The sequence below is a fragment of the Gigantopelta aegis genome, unplaced genomic scaffold (assembly GCF_016097555.1).
Source record: "Gigantopelta aegis isolate Gae_Host unplaced genomic scaffold, Gae_host_genome ctg5969_pilon_pilon, whole genome shotgun sequence".
In the NCBI taxonomy this organism is placed as follows: domain Eukaryota; kingdom Metazoa; phylum Mollusca; class Gastropoda; order Neomphalida; family Peltospiridae; genus Gigantopelta; species Gigantopelta aegis.
The window spans coordinates 1-18,512 of record NW_024534749.1 but is presented as its reverse complement, the minus strand read 5'-3'; the positions used below and the strand labels follow the sequence as shown (position 1 = coordinate 18,512).

Here is an 18,512-nt window from a genome sequence, read left to right as displayed (position 1 = left end):
TCAAAATCAAACAACAAATTTTTAACCTGGTATAGTAAACCGGTGTTATGCAGCCACCATTGGGAGTATCAAAAAACGTGACCTTTTTACGGACAGGTGGCTACTTAATACATGTCTGTTTTATACTATATTAGATGATTTAGGAGAATAAAAATGTAGATTCTTAACACAGATGGTTGTTAAATACAGGGTTGCCTCTACAGCAGGTTTGTCTATACTTCACAAAATATTAAGAAAGGTAAATGCTAAGGATTGGGATTGGCTCACATTGGAGTGGGCGGATGTATGGTAATTCCAGACAAACAGATTAGGAGATATTAACCTGCTGCTTGTACACAAATCATACTTTCCAATGGCATCAAGGAATCTTTTATTTCATATTTAATTTAAATCACCCACATATGTAAGAAAAGGACATGTTGAAAAACAGCAAAAGATCCACAGGAAAATTATATAAATAGGGATTCCCCCAAATGACTAGCAGTTTATGCCATATTTTTACCTCAATTTTATATTTAATCAGCACAAAATATCCAAAGTTGAGTGGCATTCTTAATGCTACAAGTTTTCATTTTTTAAATATTATGTTTTAAAGGTGTTAATCAATCTGTCCATCACACCTTTTACAAGCTGCCATCTGCCTTCTGAATCATGAGACATTTCATCATACCAGCATTGTCTTCACCCTTTGGAATTAGACCTGAAACATAAAATATAAGGTGAATAATATACATTAGGCTGATAAAACAATTGTTCATGGTCATAATGTTAATTAAAAGAACCAAATTGGTTACCATGAGACAAAGATTACTGTGTTATTGCAAGTGATGACGAGGTGGTAAACAGGGTTTTTTTAATGCAACATCTCAAACTCTTTATGTCAATAACAAACAGTTTCATATGGCTATTCCTGACAGAAATGTTTAATAATGGTCTAACAGGACAAATGGTATGAAATATCAGTAAATAAAAATATTAAACTATGAACGTTCAAAGGTTTGAAAACAAAAAATATTCCTTACCTATACAAGTCTGGCTTGCAAATATATTTGGACCTGGCCAGATTGTGAGCATTTTATCAGTGACTCGTCAATCCTCATGTATGTCTGATTCTCCACTCGCTCCTATCCATGTCGCTCGGCAGCCAACCTTGCTCCGAGAAGAAGGATAAAAAACACAGAGTCATTTTGATAAATTGGATTTCAACTTAGACAACCTAGATTTCTGAAGATACAACTTACCATCATCAAGAAAAGACATCTTATTTTACATTTCATGAATGCAACAATTGTATTTACATGTTGTTAAAAAATGGCTTGACCTTAAACAAATATTGTTGATTGTAGTTCAATGATTATTAAACATTTACAAAACATTTGTTTTTCTTCTGCCAGACATTAATTTGTTAGTATTTTTTCTGTCAGTTTAATTGAGAGTCACTATACAAATAGATGATAGATGAAAAAAAAGATCAAAATATCACGTTAGAATGCAATGTGTATATATATAATAGTAAATGTACATACCAACTCCAGGAACGGGTCCTGCCCATCGCATACCAGTGACTCTTCTTACTCTTACCACTGATTCATCAGAACCCGATCTCCCCAGTGATCCTTTCTGTGATACACAATGAAATAAATGATTAAAATATCACAAAATAAACATATATATAATTCTAGAGTAAGTACAGTCCACTAGTTTTGGCATCCTACTTTTCAGTCTTTATATATATTACTGAAAACTGTCATACACAGGCAGATGACTTAATTATGTCATTTCACATTTTTATTGCAAATGTATCTGGTTAAAAACAAAATTACAAGCATGAATGGTGTAACTAAAATAATAAAACCACACGACCACCTCTTTTTCAAAGATGTGTATGTATCACTATTAACAGGGCTTCTTGTTTTTTAAATCCACTAGCCATGGGATCAGTAATTTAAAACATTTACTATCCACAATTAAAATTCAACTAGCCCCTACTTTACTTTAAGGTAATACCCATTTTACTAATAATAGTAATAATCATATATGTCACCTAAAGAGGGAGATAGAGCTTAAAAACACTAACATTAGGGGTTGGAGTGGGGTCAGTATATTCATATTTACAAAATAGACTTAACTGCAACATTTGACCCAATTCTTTTTCACTAGCCGTCGGGCATGGCAATTGTAGTTATTTACTAGCCCAACATTGAATATCATTAGCCACGTGAGTGGGGCTACCATAATCTAGAAGCCCTGACTATTAAGCAATTTCTTTGTCTATAGTAGAGTTTGCTAAACTTGTTTCCCCTGTTGTTTTCTATATCGAGCACTGACAGGATGGATGTAAGCAAGCACCCACACCTTACCCCATTGCAAATATTTTATTTTGGCAACTATGCCATAGCACTTTCATGTAGAATTTGTAAAAAAACAAATTGTATTTTACATTTTACATCTAGCTGTTATTAAATACGACATGTATGTACCTGAAAGTTTCCGCAAGTGAAGACCTGACCGTTGTTGAGCAGAATGACAGTATGGTGACTCCCTGCTGCTATCTGGACAGCTGTGTTGGGAGGGTAACCTTGGCGGGACAGCCTCTGTTACAAACAAATTGTATAATACCACATTATATATATTTTGTTCAACCATGGTTATAATAAAAACAATTTTTACTGTGAAAAAATAATGTTTCATAACTTGAAGATGTGGATATTTCATATATTTATTTTTAAAGGGGACCCAATTATTTCAGATTTGATAATTATTTTTGTGTATATACCGTATTTTCCCCATGTATTATGCGCACCAATATAATAATGCGCACCCCCCACTTTGAACATTTATTCCAAGAAAAAAAAACATGGAACCACAATATAATGCGCACCGTTTTTTTAAACCACAAAATCGACAGTGAATGCAAGATGTACCGCTTTCCCGTCACCAAAATTAACGAAAAAGCGAAAGAAGCGGTATATTCAAGAAACCAAGAAACAAAACTTAAGTTAGGTACTTGAGTACATAGACCTACATGTCACATTAAACAAACGCTAGTAACACGTGCATAAATCAAAACAAAGTTATATACCCCATACACTGTAAATGACTAATAAATATATGAAAACAAAAATACAACATATTACATTTCGTTCTCGTGGCTAACGTGAATGCGCGAGATTTCAAAATTTATAATAGTGTGGTATATTTCCGGTTTGCCGGAAATGGCCCGAATTAAAATCTCATGGAAATTAAAAATATTTACGGTCCAGTTTTGTCATTTTTGTGCACTTTTTGGCGAGGTATGGATACTTTTGTAGATTTATTTTGCATTTATTACAACCATCACAAGTGAAAAGCGATTTTTAAGAGGGTTCTGGCGTTTCGTTGTAATTAACACTGTCAATAACTTGTAAAGTACCGTAAACTACAGATCGGCGATTTTTCATGGGTGATCGCTGGACATTTTTAAAAGATATTTTTTCTATTGCTATGTATAGTGCGCACCCCCATTTTTAACCTGTATTTTCTGGAAAATAAGTGCGCATAATACACGGGAAAATACGGTAATGTAAGACAATTTTAGTTGAACTGTAGCAGATTTTTTTCCTTTTGATGTAAAAATAGTGAGACACCCATCTAATGTAACATCATTTACCTGATATGTAAATCTCCTTGTCCAAGCTGTCCTTGGTGATTGCTGCCGAATGTATACACATCTCCATTCTGTAGCAGAACAACTGAAAACAGAAGTTATACACTGAAAAACTATCATCACATGTTTTTACGGTCATGTAATATTTAAAAGAACGGGATGTAGCCCAGTGGTAAAGTGCTAGCTTGATGCGCGGTCAGTTTGCGATCGATCCCCCTTCAGTGGGCCCATTGGGCTATTTCTCATCACAACTAGTACATCAAAGGCTGTGGTATGTGCTATCCTGTCTGTGGGATGGTGCATATAAAAGATCCCTTGTTACTAATGGAAAAATGTAGCTGGTTGCCTCTCTGACTGTGTCAAAAATTACCATATGTTTGACATCCAATAGCCAATGATTAATAAATCAATGTGATCTAGTGGTGTCATTAAACAAAACAAACTCTTTTCTTTGTAATATTAAAAGTTATAAAAAAACATATTTAAAAATTCAGTTGTTGACACAGCACTCATTTTTTTTTTTTAAAGAAAAAAAAGGAAGAGTTATTTAATACTAAATATTTTAGATTATGTAATGTGTAATGGTTTGTCATTCTTAATTATCGTAATTTTATTTTAAATCAATGTGGTTAGGTTTGCCATTGTTTAGTGATTATGATTTTAAGAATTTTTATCAAAATCTCTACTGATAAAAAACAAGTAGGTTATTTGATCTAGTAAAACCTGCAGGGCTTGCGCTGTCAGTAGCCAAATTAGCCATTGGCTAATTTTTACAAAAAACGGCTACTAAAATTGCAAGTGGCTAAAATTTTGGCTAAGCCATTTTCTATCTTCTGATATGAACAAACAGTTACATAATCCATCTGAAACCTCGAATATAAATAATAATACCTAATATTCAATTAGAGTAAAGCGATTTCGTGGTCAGTAACGAGAAACGGTGTCATCCAGAATACAGCGTAATGATGTTTTTTTATTTTAATAATCACGTTTATTAATTTTAACGCCATGTGTTCAACATGTATGAAAACAAAGATCTGTAAATTGTCACTATAACTTTGTAAAGTCTTGGAACCAAATAAAAGACCGACAATGCGTGTGAATTTCAATACACATGCTAGTTCTGGGCCGAAGACAAGTAGGCTATCCCAAGCTGTCAGTGTCAAAATAGGTCACACTCTTCAGTCAGCTGCGATTGCACGTTTCAAGAGACATGGTGTGCAGATCTTAAACAATACAATTACATGCAAGTAAATCTTTATTTCAATTTGTTAAAAAAAGCAATAGTTGTCTGCATCAAAGAATACTGAACTGCAGTTTCGTTTATTTCTTTTGTCTTGTTAATTTCGCACCCATGGCCGAGAGCACGTATGCAGATTGCGTTCACGGAAAATTAACATGCAGTATTAATACAAATTGCAGTTAAATGTACACTGAATGAAATTAGTTTATAATAATCATGAGATTTGTTAGATAAAAATATTATATTTGTAAAACTGTCAGGTGATATCACAAAAGTTAGCTAGATTTTAAATAGACCATAAATTTCAATTTCATTATCATTTTATCAAAAACAACATTGCTGACATAAATATCCACCCATCCCCATATTTGTTAAACTTTTTTTACATTTCTTGATTTAAGCCCATAGGCCTGTTGGAAGTAATATATTAACTGGGAATACAGTTTTGTCATTCAATTTTATTTCCAGTTTATACATAATTAGCTGAAAAAAAAGACACATTTTTATAAAATTATGCATATATAAAAATTCAATACAGTATTGAGCAAAACAATTTTGGCTAAAACGATTTCATTATGGCTAATAAAAATCTCATTTGGCTAATTTTTTGGCTACAGGCATTTTTGACCCAGGGTGAGCCCTGGACCTGTTGTTACTGTTGTATAAATCGTAATCAAAGTCAAATCTGTTTTTAATTGCTATATAAACCATCTACAGTAATTGTCTTACCTGTGTGATGTTGACCACAGGCTATCTGAGACACAAGTATGTCTCCATTGCCAATGACAACCTCAGCAGGAAGTAGACTCACTAACTTGGTGTATTCTTTTTCCTGATCTCCATCATCACCTGAAAGGAAGGAAGGAAATGTTTTATTTAACAATGCACTCAACACATTTTATTGATAGTCATATGGCGTTGGACATATGGTTTAGGACCACACAGATATTGAGAGAGAAAACCCGCTGTCGCCACTTTATGGGCTACTCTTTTCAATTAGCAGCAAGGGATCTTTTATATGCACCATCCCACAGACAGGATAGCACATACCATGGCCTTTGATATACCAGTCGTGGTCCACTGGCTGGAGCAAGAAATAGCCCAATGGGCCCACTGACAGGGATCGATCCCAGACCGATCGCGCATCAAGCGAACGCTTTACCACTGGGCCCTCATCATCACCTTAACATAAAATCAGCTTTCTAATATAACACTATCTGAAGTAAAGATACATAAACTACTTACAGATTTTTTAAAAACAATATTTATTCAGTAAATGACATGGATTACTTACAGATCACTTGGTAGGTACTGGGTTTGCGTGTTTTAACAACTCAATGGGTAGGTGTAAGACCACTACACCTTCTCTCTCACTAACAAACTAACCCACTGTCCTGGACAGACAGCCCAAATAGGAAAGCATGCTTGAACCGTAATTGGACATAAACACGAAAAAATAAGTGTAAATAAATGATGGGCATTTATAAGCAGAATGCAAATAAATAACTTTGTCAGTTTTTTGTCTTAGGGCGTTGTGAGTTTTTTGGATGTGGTGGGTATGGGAAGTTATTACCTCAAATCAAATGACAATAAAAAGGCTTATAGACAGGTGGTTGTTGCACAAAATAAATGTTGATTCTGTAATGACAGCTAATATGGAATGAACATAATCACCTCTCTGTTTTTTCTCCTTTATTAGTTTTTGGTGAGCTTTTCTCACTTTCATGTGTTGCTGCTCCACTTTCCTACTAAGCTGTTCTATGTGCCTCACTTCATGACGTGCTGCTGATATAACAAGTCATTGGTTGGACTCAAAAATACTTACTCACTGTACCAATTTAAATTTTGGATTACAAAAATAAAAAGAAGAAGATATTTCATTATTAAATTACAAGTGTAATTAAGAGGTGTTTTTTTGTAGGATTATAATTAAAATATATTAGGCCAAATATCCAATGCCTGTTTTAGACTTACATGTGTGTAAATATATACATTAACTGTGCATAAACACGTACATTTAAAAAAAACAGGCTTCATAAATTTTAACCATACTGTTTAGAAATATAAAAACCAGTTTTTTTAAAATCAGACAATAATGATGAACTATGGTTATGGAATTTGTATCTAAAACAATTGTAGAACCAAAATGACTATCCAAATATTAATCTAAACAAAAACACTATTTTAACTACTGATATTGTAAAATGACAATATTTCCTCAACCCTTTACTTGAGAATCCAGTGCATACTCACAGATAAGAATATCCAGCGGCGAACTCTCCTTTCCTTTTGCAAACACCTCAAAAAGGCCCCTTTCGTCCAGTCCATCGAGGTCCAGTTTGTCTCCCCCACACAAGCTACACACCCCACACAGCACACATCCAGCATCCCCCACTCCACAACCACATTGTCTGGTGAACAAACACAGGTAATTAGCAATAAAAGTAACAGAAATAAATCAATGCTGAAAAAAAATTGCAAATGAATTAAGGATGAAATATATATTGGTCAAATTTTCATATTTTTTGGTTTTACATATGCAAATAACAAAATGTATGCTTGTAAAGTCCATTCGATTATGCACAACATTTCTACAGTTTTGATGGAAAATAGTTCTGCACAGCAATATAATACAAACACAAGCTAATTATTCTATAACCAAATATGTGGTTATGTATACTACTCAAAAGAATTTAAGGGTCAAAAATTTATAACCAAATAAGTTTCAGAGTGTATTAGATTGATGATGTAAACTACACCAAATTTTTTATTTATTGTTCCATATTTACAAAAACACAAATAAACGTCACTGTATACAAGAAAGTCACATGACATGCTGTCAAAGTTGAAGGTTGTCAAACATGGATTTTACACATTAGAACATTAGTTTAATAGTGTGTGAATCCACCCCTGGCGCGAATACACTCGACACATCGTTGCCTCATGCTGTTGATCAGACGTCTGAAGAACTCTTGGGGAATGGCCTGCCACTCTGCCATAAGAAGTTGACCCAGATCATGAAGGTTGGCCGGAGGGGCATGGTTATCCCGAACTCTCCTGCCTAATTCGTCCCAGGCGTTCTCTATTGGGGTCAAGTCAGGCGAATATGCTGGCCAATCCATCCTGGCGATACCTTGTTGTCTGAGAAAGTCCGTTACCACCCTGGCGCGGTGGGGTCTGGCATTGTCATCCTGCAGAACTGCCCCGCCGCCAATCTGCTGAAGGCCTGGGAGAACCAACGGCCAGATAATCTCATTCAGATAGCGGATTCCATTCAGATTGCCATCCACCACATAGAGGGGGGTCCTGTGGTGGATAGAGATGCCGCCCCACACCACGACGCTGCCACCACCGAACCGGTGACGTTGTCTAACGTTAACGTCAGCGAAGCGCTCCCCAGGACGTCTGTAGACACGAACCCGACCGTCGTTGAACTGGAGACTAAACCTGGACTCATCAGTGAACATCACTCGACCCCACTGAACACGTTGCCACCACAGATGAAGCGTGCACCAGTGACATCTGGCCGTTCTGTGACGTGGTAGGAGTGGTGGTCGAACAGCCTGGCAATGGCAGCGTAGATTATTGGCTCTCAGACGATTGCGTATGGTTTGATCAGACACTCGAGTTCCAGTCGCAGTCCGCAGATTGTCACGTAATCGGCGTGCAGTGGTTGTGCGTTGACGTAGTGGTCCTCTCTATTTGTAGTGCTTCGGGGTCTTCCCGAACGTGGACGATTTCGAACAGAATTCGTTGCTTGGTACCGTTGCCACAGTCGGCCAACGACACTCTGACTGACACCAAGTCTCAGAGCAACATTTCTTTGCGTATTGCCATCCTGAAGCCAAGCAATAGCCCTTCCTCGATCTTCGATAGTCAGTTGAAGTCGTACCATTGTCGAATTTGGAGTGTGCACCGTACACGAACGCAAGCTCCAATTATACGGAAATTCAGCATTGGGAACATGGAATACACGTGCAAAGCGTGCAAATGAAGCGCTTTGTGAAAAAGCAAGTTATGGGCACTTAGCAGACCTTTTGCTTTCGCCCTAATTTACGTGCAAATGTAAGCATGTTTTCGCCATTACAACTAGTCGACAGTGTCAATGACAGTGGATTTTAATTCATTTATGGGTTGCTTAGACCCACTTTCGTCAAAATGGAACAATACCATGCGTGACATTATGGTCTAGCTAATATAATTGACATTCAGAAAATAATGTCGAAAATATCGTCTGACCCTTAAATTCTTTTGAGTAATATACATTCGACTGCAGCATTCCTTTCAACTTTGTCCTGGCTCACTATAACCTTATTATTATTAACCTTTTAGTACTTTTAAAAAATACATAATATACAGTTTATATTTACAATATTTATTTATCCCGTTTGAAACGGTTTTTATTAATCGTAACTACCAGACTACAATAATGTGAAATACTCACGAGCCAGGCTGTCTATCTGGCTTGCCACTGTTTACACAACTGGAGCCATATCCAGTGCACTCCCCACACACAACACACACCATGCACTGATCGTGCTTCCATCGGTGTTTACCTGCCAAACAAACAAACAAATCCATCAATTTCCAAGCTTTTCCTAACTACCTATTTACTATCCCAACCAGTACTCCATAACTGGTACATTAAAGGCCAAGGTCTGTTTTTGCAAAGTACATATTAAAAAATCCCTTGCTACTAATGAATAAATATAGCGGGTTTCCTCTGAAGACTACATATCAGAATTACTAAATATTTGACATCCAGAAGCCAATGATTAATCATTGCAGTTGGCATGGGGCACTGTTAGGGATGGAATAAAAACCTGACATATGATCCTACAACCTATTACAAGCAAGAACTTTACCACTGTGATGGAAATAAGCAGAAAAATCCACTATTCCACCAGACAAATACATCTACAAATCTACTTGTCCACCAATAATTTCACTTTTCCAAATAAATGATTTGTTTTAGTCAAGTGCAAGGACAATGTTCTTGATTGTTCAGAATGAAACTGCATTGGACATTTTTATTTATCCAGCGGATACAAGGTACATTTTGCTTGTCCGAGCTGATTTTCACTTGTCAGGACAAACGGACAAGTGCTTATTTCTAATGCTGCTATATCCTGCCTTGTCTGTAGTATGAAGTACAGGTGACAGGTTACAATGTATAAACTAGTATGTCAGTACCAAGACTCTATCATTAAACAGATATTAATGAGTTACTGCATGTTGAAATACTAAGTTTAAGTGGTTTACTTTAACTAGTGGAATATGTTATAGTACCAGGTGGACACAGAAATTCCTCCGTCTCTGCTTCCTCCTCCTCTTCAGCCATGTTCACATTGTTACTCCCTGCAAAAATAGAATTCATTAGTACAATTTAAGAGGAATAGGCATAACATGACATTCAAACTGTAATAGCATGTTTTTCAAATGAGTTGGCTATATTATTTCCCATCCTAAACAATGTATATAAACTGTTATAGCCAATGAAATTTGCTGATTGCAAGGCTAGTTTGAGAAGCCTAAGGGCATAATAATCTTAGAAATAATTACTGCCAATAAAGCGGTATCAGTGAAATCAGTTATCTGGATTACTGAATTAATGAAAGAATGATTAATTAATGTTTCATGACACCCAAGTCCCCAACAAAAAGAATACATCAGCTGTTAGGTGTCAAACAATGGAGAAAACTTGAGTGTTTTCTCTTTTATAGATACATTACCTGTCCTCAAACAAGTGCACCTCCCCCCCACGCAAGTGGTCTGGTCCGAACATCCCAACAGCCAATGGGATGGCCTAAATTCTTCTACTGCATACTGCTCTCTAGTTCCGGTCACATGACTGTAACTTCCTTCTTTTTCCCTGAGCGCATCGCACGGAGAACAGGAAGCGGGGAGGCCCGGGCGGGATGAATCTTGAGGACAGGTAATGTATCTATAAAAGAGAAAACACTCAAGTTTTCTCCATTTCTATAGACATTACCTGTCCTCAAACAAGTGCAGCATTCAACAGATGGTGGTGGGTGCCGAGATCCGTAGATGCTTGTGATAACTCCCCAACCGGAAAGAGGCTGACTAGTGGAAGAATAAGGCCAACCTTGGTAAGCCCTCATCCTAGGGATGCCCGTCACAGACCAATGCAGGTGATGTTAGTAACAACAACCAGAATGGTGGCATCCGTCAGCAGTGGCAGGTACGGCTCCTAGAACACATGGACCAGGAGGCGGAAGCCACATCTCATGCTGGTTCTGACAGGGTGGGAAGACGTAGCCACCAGGGATGCAGGTGTTAGGTAACCCTCACGTATTGAAGTGTTATAGTTTTTCAATAACAAGCGACAACCTAATGAGGTGCATCCGTCAGAACATTGAACAAAACAAAGACCCCCGAGTGTTTTCTGTCTAGTACACCAAAGATCTGTTAGTTCAATAACGACAACCAATAACCACATGCAGTGCAGGGTAAAGGTTATCGAGACAAAAAGTTCCGGCACCAGTACGTGAACTGTGCAAAAGAACAAAAGTCTAAGCAATCCTCATCTGTCTATTCGATGGACATCTCGGTATGCAGCCCAGAATCAGACAGACATCAACGGCGACGAGGACGGCTTGTATTCAACAGAGTCTGTGCAGCAACAACCGGACCCAGATGATGGAACCCCTCAACGTCTTCTGTGGAGACATCCCTCAGATAATAGTTGGCGAAGATGGAGTCCGTAGCCCAGAACCAACCAGTGATAATGTGCTGAATGGGTGTGTTGCAGTGCAGGGACATCGTGGCAGCCAAGGCACGGAGTTCATGCGGATTAGAAGCAGACGGAGCAGGTAAACCCTCCTTCTGATAGGCGGTCAGGATAGAAGACCGGATCCAGGTGGCCACCGTGTTCTTGGTAAGGTCCCTCAACCGACTCTGGTTACAGGAAAGGAAAAGTCTTTTGCGATGTTGTCGAAAAGATCTGGTCCTCTCGATGTACTGGTGCAGGGCTCTGACAGGGCACAACGCCAAGTCCTCAACGTCCGCCGGACCAACGATAGAGGAGAGGGCCTGCACAACATACGAACGAGGCGCTTGGTCTGGTAACTGATTCTTTGCAACAAAGTTCATGAGTAACCCCAAGTTGACTGCACGCCGATCTTGGTGAAAACGTACCAAGTCTACATCAAGAGCATGGAGTTCTGAGACACGGGCAGCCGTGGCAAAACCGAGTAAAAACACACCGTCTACCGCATCAAGTCTTGCAGGGAAGAGGATTCGATCGGCTCATAAGGTGCGGTCGATAACGCTCGTAACACCAGATTCAGGTCCCATCTTGGTGGCCGAAACCGGTGTACTTGATCATCAAGGCGAAACCCTTTGATCATCTTATGGATCTCAGGAATACCCGATAACTTCGTTCCAGTAGCGACATCACGAACAGTAGCGATGACCGAAACGTACCCAGCGATGGTAGACCCCTTTAATCGTAAAGTGGTCCGCAGATACAGCCAAAAAAACCCAGCAAGACGAAGTATCTGGATCGTCTGAGGTTTGAGGTTTTGCCGGACACACCCTCGGTGAAAGCAAAGCCATCTGACGTTGTAAGCCACAGTAGTAGATGATCTATGCGCTTTCAAAATGGCCGCCGTAGACTGTGAAGAAAAACCTTTCTTTCTCAAACTCTTGGCGATAAAGTCCACGCGTGCAGTTGGAACAACTGCGGACGTGGATGGTATAGTCTTGACGTGGGATGCAGCAACAGATGATCCCAGTCTGGCAGCGGTAAAGGATGTGGATCGGCAAGACGTATTAGATCTGGATACCACATCCTGGATGGCCACATTGGAGCAAAAAAAAACCAATGAGTAACAGGCGACAATGGTACAGCTGAAACCTCTGAAGCACCCTTGGAAGGAGGATTCGTGGAGGAAAAGCATACGCGTCCATCTGTTCCCAGCTGATGGCCAAGGCGTCGAGATCCAGAGCTTCGGGATCCAGCACCGGAGACACGTAAACCCTCAGCTGATGGTTGAATCGTGTGGCGAAGAGATCGATGTTTGGTGTCCAAAGTCTGTCGCACACCCATCGAAACGCTTCGGGATGGAGCATCCATTCCGTCGGCTGTGGAGACGACGGCCGAGACAGTGTGTCGACTAGTACATTGGAAACCCCTGGAATATGGCGAGCCCGAAGTTGCAACGGAATCTCGTCAACCAGCTTGTAGAGACGATAAGTCAACTGCAGCAGACTGCTGGAGTGGGTTCCGCCCTGACGGTTGATATAAGTCACCGCGGTAGTACTGTCTGTGGCTACCATGAGAGAGGCGCCTGACAGCATCTCTCGCCAATGAAAGATGACGTAACTGACAACATCTCCAACAGGTTGATGTGTAGATCGGCTTCATCTGGAAACCACAGCCACCAACAGCGACTGGACTGCAAGGCGACTGGTAACCGGATCAGCAAATCTGCGTTATTGTACTGAATGCATGGATTCAGAAACAAACTGGATACCGCGACCTCTAAGCATAAAATGTTGCGCCGACGTCAAAATTACTCTTGCAATGATACTTCATGAAACAGTAATAGAGTGATTCAGGAATCAAGACATCGGAAACAGCGACCCCGTGATACAGGCAAGAGCCAAGACAGCGTAGCAACTCGCTACGCTACATGCCCGATATACCTGGAAGTGAAGCAACGCAAAACAGCAACCGGCTAAAATCCACGGCCGTCACACCACCCGGTGCGAAACAGCAGCAGAGACCATCTAGACAGCATCGGTCACGAACTCTGGCGGTAACAACAGTAAACGTCAGTGAGTTGATAAGCCGCAATGAACCATAGGAAAACGGTGACGGTAAAAACCCCCGTACCACGTGATGGCAACTGGATAACTTCCGGAACCAGCGGAAGTAGCGACTGTCTTGCATCGCCACCGGATATAGAGAACGATCTGCCGAATGTCGCTGAACCTTCCTCGAACAAGAGAATATCGGTGCACGGGATCTCAACACAAGTGACCGGACCAGTAGACTTTCTTCGTCACCAACCCGGAACGCTTGTAACGTCGACCCCTTCACGGCAAAGAGCCGTATGTAGACCACAGGTCTGCCAAAATTACCGGCTTGTGCTGAAAGTCAAGAATGGATCGCTTCAGGCAAGTCGGTTGACGATAGTGTGCAATCGTAGTGCACATCGACGTCACGGAAGATATAAGGTAGACCAACATCAAAGTCGACGGCTAGAACAAGGCATATCCTCTGGCATCCTGCACATGAGGAGTTATGGTCGCCATGTACAACATGTACGCTGAACTGAAGCCATCGACAGGACGTGCCAATCTGTAAGTTCTAGGAAGACGTCTGGTCCCGCCGGAAACAGCGTCATCCAAGGCCGGCGTCACACCGTTGAAGGATAGGTTGAAGACGGGATACGTTCGTTGTGACAAATGGGGAACGGCACAAACGAAGTCTACTCAAGTAAACCGACATCGGATCAGTCCTCAAACGGAAACCTTCTAGAATGGTGCGAGTGGACTGTGAAGTGACGAAAGCATATACACCGCAGCGAGACAAACAGTCACAGCCATGTGGGTCACTGCGTCCGGATCTTCTATAACGGAAGGTGCCGACGCATCATCTGGAAAATCGGTCAGTAACCTGGCACAGGCACTTCGATCCAATGTACTGGCTGCATCGGAAACACGGACCGTGGACGGTCCCGTCAGGAGCCGGTGTAACCCTGAACGCCGAATCAGCTGCCGACTGGTGTGGACGGTACGATGTACACGGACCGGCAGGAGCCGGTGGAACCCTGGACACTGCACCACTTCGATCGATCACGGGACGACGGTACCGAACGGTGAGCCGATGACGCAATTTTCCAATTCGTTACAGGGCTCCGTCTGCTTGCTGGAACAACGATACGCACGGGCCAGTTACTGGTAGCCGTGTAAACCGACGGGGGCCTGTGGCAGCCAACGATCGAATGCCGATATCTGCCGGTGGAACCTCCGTGGCGATCATCGAACCCGGACCCTTCTTGACTGAAACCGGTGGATGGGCCAGCGGCGGTAGCATATCAGATATGACAGCCAGACAATCACTCAGTGACAAGTGGTCCGCCGCATCCAGATCTTCCAGCACCGCATGAACCGATACATCATCAGAAAGTCACGTAGCACCCGTGAACAGGCCAGTCGCTCTGGTCATGGCCCGATGGAGATACCGGAGAACCGGACCGTGGGCGGGGTCCCGTGTGGATACCAAGGAACGGATGACCACATCGTCGTTGGATGTGGCAAGGACGGCAACATGTCGTAGACAGCCGCCAAGCAATCCCTCATAGTCATATGGTCCGTAGAGTCGGGCTCTTCAATGACAGATGCCGCAGGCGCTTCATCACCAAAGTCTCGTAGAACTCGAGCACAGGCCAATCGATGTACCGTAATGGAAGCCGCTGGTTAAACCGGACCGTGGATGGACCCGTCTAGCCCTCGGAGGCCTTGGAAGCCACATCAACTGAAGGTTGGCGCTGACGATCTGTGGAACCCGTAGGGAGCCATACAGGTCATGTGGAACGGCTACGGTCCCGGCTCCGATGCGCCGAAGGGGACTTCCCCGCCGAAGATCGGTGAACCTTGGAATCCGTGGAGCGTCTATCTGAATGAGCCGGCTTCTTAGAGGGCTGCGTAGAGACCGCAGGCCTGTCATCCGAAGTCTTAAGTAACGGTGGAGCTGAAGAAGCCGCACCCCCTGAAGAGGGGACTGGAACCGGACCTGACCCCGAACTCGCCGATTTAGGTAAGGTCGCCATTGACGCCATTGTTTCTTCCAGCATGGTCGGTAGAATTGAACGTAACTCTTCCGCCACGGAGTCAGCAATCGAAGGCGAAGATTCCACCTTCTGGTCCTCGAAGATTCCACCTTCTTGGTCCTCGCTGACACCACCTTCAGGTAAGCCGCGAACTCGACATCAGACAAGCCCGCACAAAGGTCGCATCTAGAAGTGAGGCCACACGAACACGACAACCTGGGTCGCCGCCGGCTAACTTCTTGCAGCGTAACACGCTCGAACTAGTCGCCTGAACATTATCAGATATGATAATAGTAATTTTTCAATCTGTGAAAAAGAAAGAAAAACCAACCATAACACAAATACAAAGCCGGTAAATAAAGACGCCATTTTGCAAATGGCGTCCGACACGACAACCGGCGATATAACAACATTTCATGTAATTAACACTTGGCAAGGTCAAGCGAAATACGCGAAAGACATATGAAAGCTAACGAAAGCTAACGAAAATTAAGGTGAAAAACATTTCACCCAAACACCAAAGCCCAGTCAACACAGACGCCATTTTGCAATGGCGTCCGACACGACAACCGGCAATATAAACACATTTCATGTAATTAAACGCTTGGAAGTCAAGTGAAATACGCGAAAAGAACATACGAAAGCTAATGAAAACGAAGGTGAAAAACATTTCACCCAAACACTAATACAAAACCAAAGGTCTTATAAAAGTTGACTCCAAACAGAGCCAAGCAAAAGGACGTCCAGACCCTTTAGCGAAGAGAAAAAGAAGGAAGTTACAGTCATGTGACCGGAACTAGAGAGCAGTATGCAGTAGAAGAATTTAGGCCATCCCATTGGCTGTTGGGATGTTCGGACCAGACCACTTGCGTGGGGGGGAGGTGCACTTGTTTGAGGACAGGTAATGTCTATAGAAAAGGTAAATACATGAATGAAAATGAAGATCAAATGACTGATTAATAACCTCCCCAAAATTTACCTTCTCTGGTGGCTCCGGGGTTGTAGTCACGTCCACACTGCCCCTTGTTGTTAATACCATATGAATATATCTGTCCTTTGCTGCTCAGGGCAATGGCATGAGCCTTACCAAGTGCTATTTGTGTGATGTTCACATCTTTCAGTTCTGTGACCTGACCTGAAATGTATTTAACATATTATGTTAATTATATTACTCAGATGCAAAACTACTGATGTTACAAATATTTTATAATTATCAAAACCACCAAAAAAAAAGAGTAATCATGTAACAGTTGAATTCTTATCGATACAAAGGATCAGTTAAAAAATACAATATTAGGGATTGTCCCAGACCTAAACTTAACACATTTGGTACATTGAAAAAACAGATTTATTTTTAATTTATCATTTCAAATCCAATTATTATTTATTATAGAGCATATAAAGCTGTTCAATCAATTACTCTGCATATTACAACACAGTCATATTTAGTAAATTAATCAGGGGGGTTTTTTTAACTATAGAAGAAATTGGGAGGGTCAGTCACGTAAACGATCCTCCATTCAATTTCTCCTAAAACAGTTAAGGGTTTCAAGGATTTTGCTAGCATTCTATTTTCTTGCAGCATCTCCCTAAGCTTGAAATACTGACAGTGATCCTACCAGTGGCGTGATCACAATGATAAGTGTCCTTTCCAAACATGAAGACCTCCCCACCATTGCTGACAACCTGCCTGCCAACCGCACTGCTGCCACTGTTACAAGCTGCATACATCACAGTCTAAGAGTCGAGGCGGATCATTTTCTTGTGGAGTTTAAACTGGCTTCGGCTGTCGACGAGCTTTAGCTGTAATGACAAAACACAACATAGCATTATATAAAGTTTGATAAACCCCGCCCCCCCCCCGCCGGTTTTTTCATATACCCCACATATGTTGGTATCTTAGTCACCATTTTTATTATATTAATAACATCAAATTTTTCTACAAGAATATTGAGTCGTTCAGCAATATGAATTTCATAAATGGTCAAAAATCTATATAATTAATCAGACCTTCACCCAAAACTTATAAAACTGATGAAATAAAAATCTGTGTAACCTGTTGTGGAAGCCCATTTCTTCTACAACACTACACACATAAAACATGTATATGGGACTTTACAGCTGGACCAAACCCTGTTGGTTAACCCATTATCTAATAAAGGCCATGTGCCTGTCCTGTCTGTGGGAAAGTGCATATAAAAGACCTCTTACTGCTGTTGGAAAAATATAGTCGGTATCCTCTAAGACATATGTCAGAAGTATCAAATATATGACATCCGATAGTATGCCAATTGTTTAATAATCAATGTGCTCTAATACAAGAACATTTCTTTTACTGTTTTCAATGAGTACTTACACACACCACCGTCACCATCTTCCCCTCGCCGGGACGTCCCCACAAAGAAAAATGCTTCCATCTTCTGACACACCATCAACGCCATGCTGTGTCCGTCATGGGCCATAGCTATCTGAACGATCTTTGGTGACTTTGTTTATAGCGATTTCTGCCCACTTTGTCCTGGTGGTGGCCCACCCTGTTTGACACCAGTGAAGCAGCTTTTCCCAGTGTACAAAAACCTGAAAATTAAATTAATTATAAAATGTCTTCACATTTTGTCTAGCAAAAATATGGGATTGATTCTTATCAAAATATGTTGATAATACGGTTCGACTTAACACTGAAGAATTAAAATAGGATATATATTCAGTGTTTCTCCCATGATTTTTGTTCAGAGGGTTGGCAAAATAGTTTGACGTTAAACTGAGCCCCCAAAGGGTGCGAAACATTATAGGGGAGTTCCGGGGGATGCTTCCCAGTAAT

At 41.0% G+C, this 18,512-nt stretch overlaps 1 protein-coding gene across 1 annotated transcript; it reads right to left on the bottom strand.

Annotated features, from left to right (window-relative positions):
* Positions 1-2,548: 2,548 nt before the first annotated feature.
* LOC121366503 (E3 ubiquitin-protein ligase MYCBP2-like) lies at positions 2,549-17,422 on the bottom strand. Its single transcript, XM_041490920.1, has 9 exons — positions 17,311-17,422; positions 16,671-16,826; positions 10,179-10,247; positions 9,334-9,445; positions 7,143-7,300; positions 6,564-6,671; positions 5,619-5,738; positions 3,650-3,731; positions 2,549-2,594 (listed from the first exon to the last, which is right to left on the bottom strand). Exons 1-9 carry the CDS (start codon positions 17,420-17,422, stop codon positions 2,549-2,551), a joined length of 963 nt encoding a protein of 320 aa, XP_041346854.1.
* Positions 17,423-18,512: the final 1,090 nt, after the last annotated feature.

What these genes read in the sequence shown, in the direction of transcription:
- LOC121366503 (XM_041490920.1), bottom strand. Translation starts at nt 17,422, where the DNA reads ATGTATGCAGCTTGTAACAGTGGCAGCAGTGCGGTTGGCAGGCAGGTT. An exon ending in CCCCGGAGCCACCAGAGAAG is followed by an intron (nt 10,248 to 16,670) that starts GTAAATTTTGGG and finishes CTATTTTTGCAG; the next exon opens with GGAGTAACAATGTGAACATG. An exon ending in AAAGGAGAAAAAACAGAGAG is followed by an intron (nt 5,739 to 6,563) that starts GTGATTATGTTC and finishes CCTTCCTTTCAG; the next exon opens with GTGATGATGGAGATCAGGAA.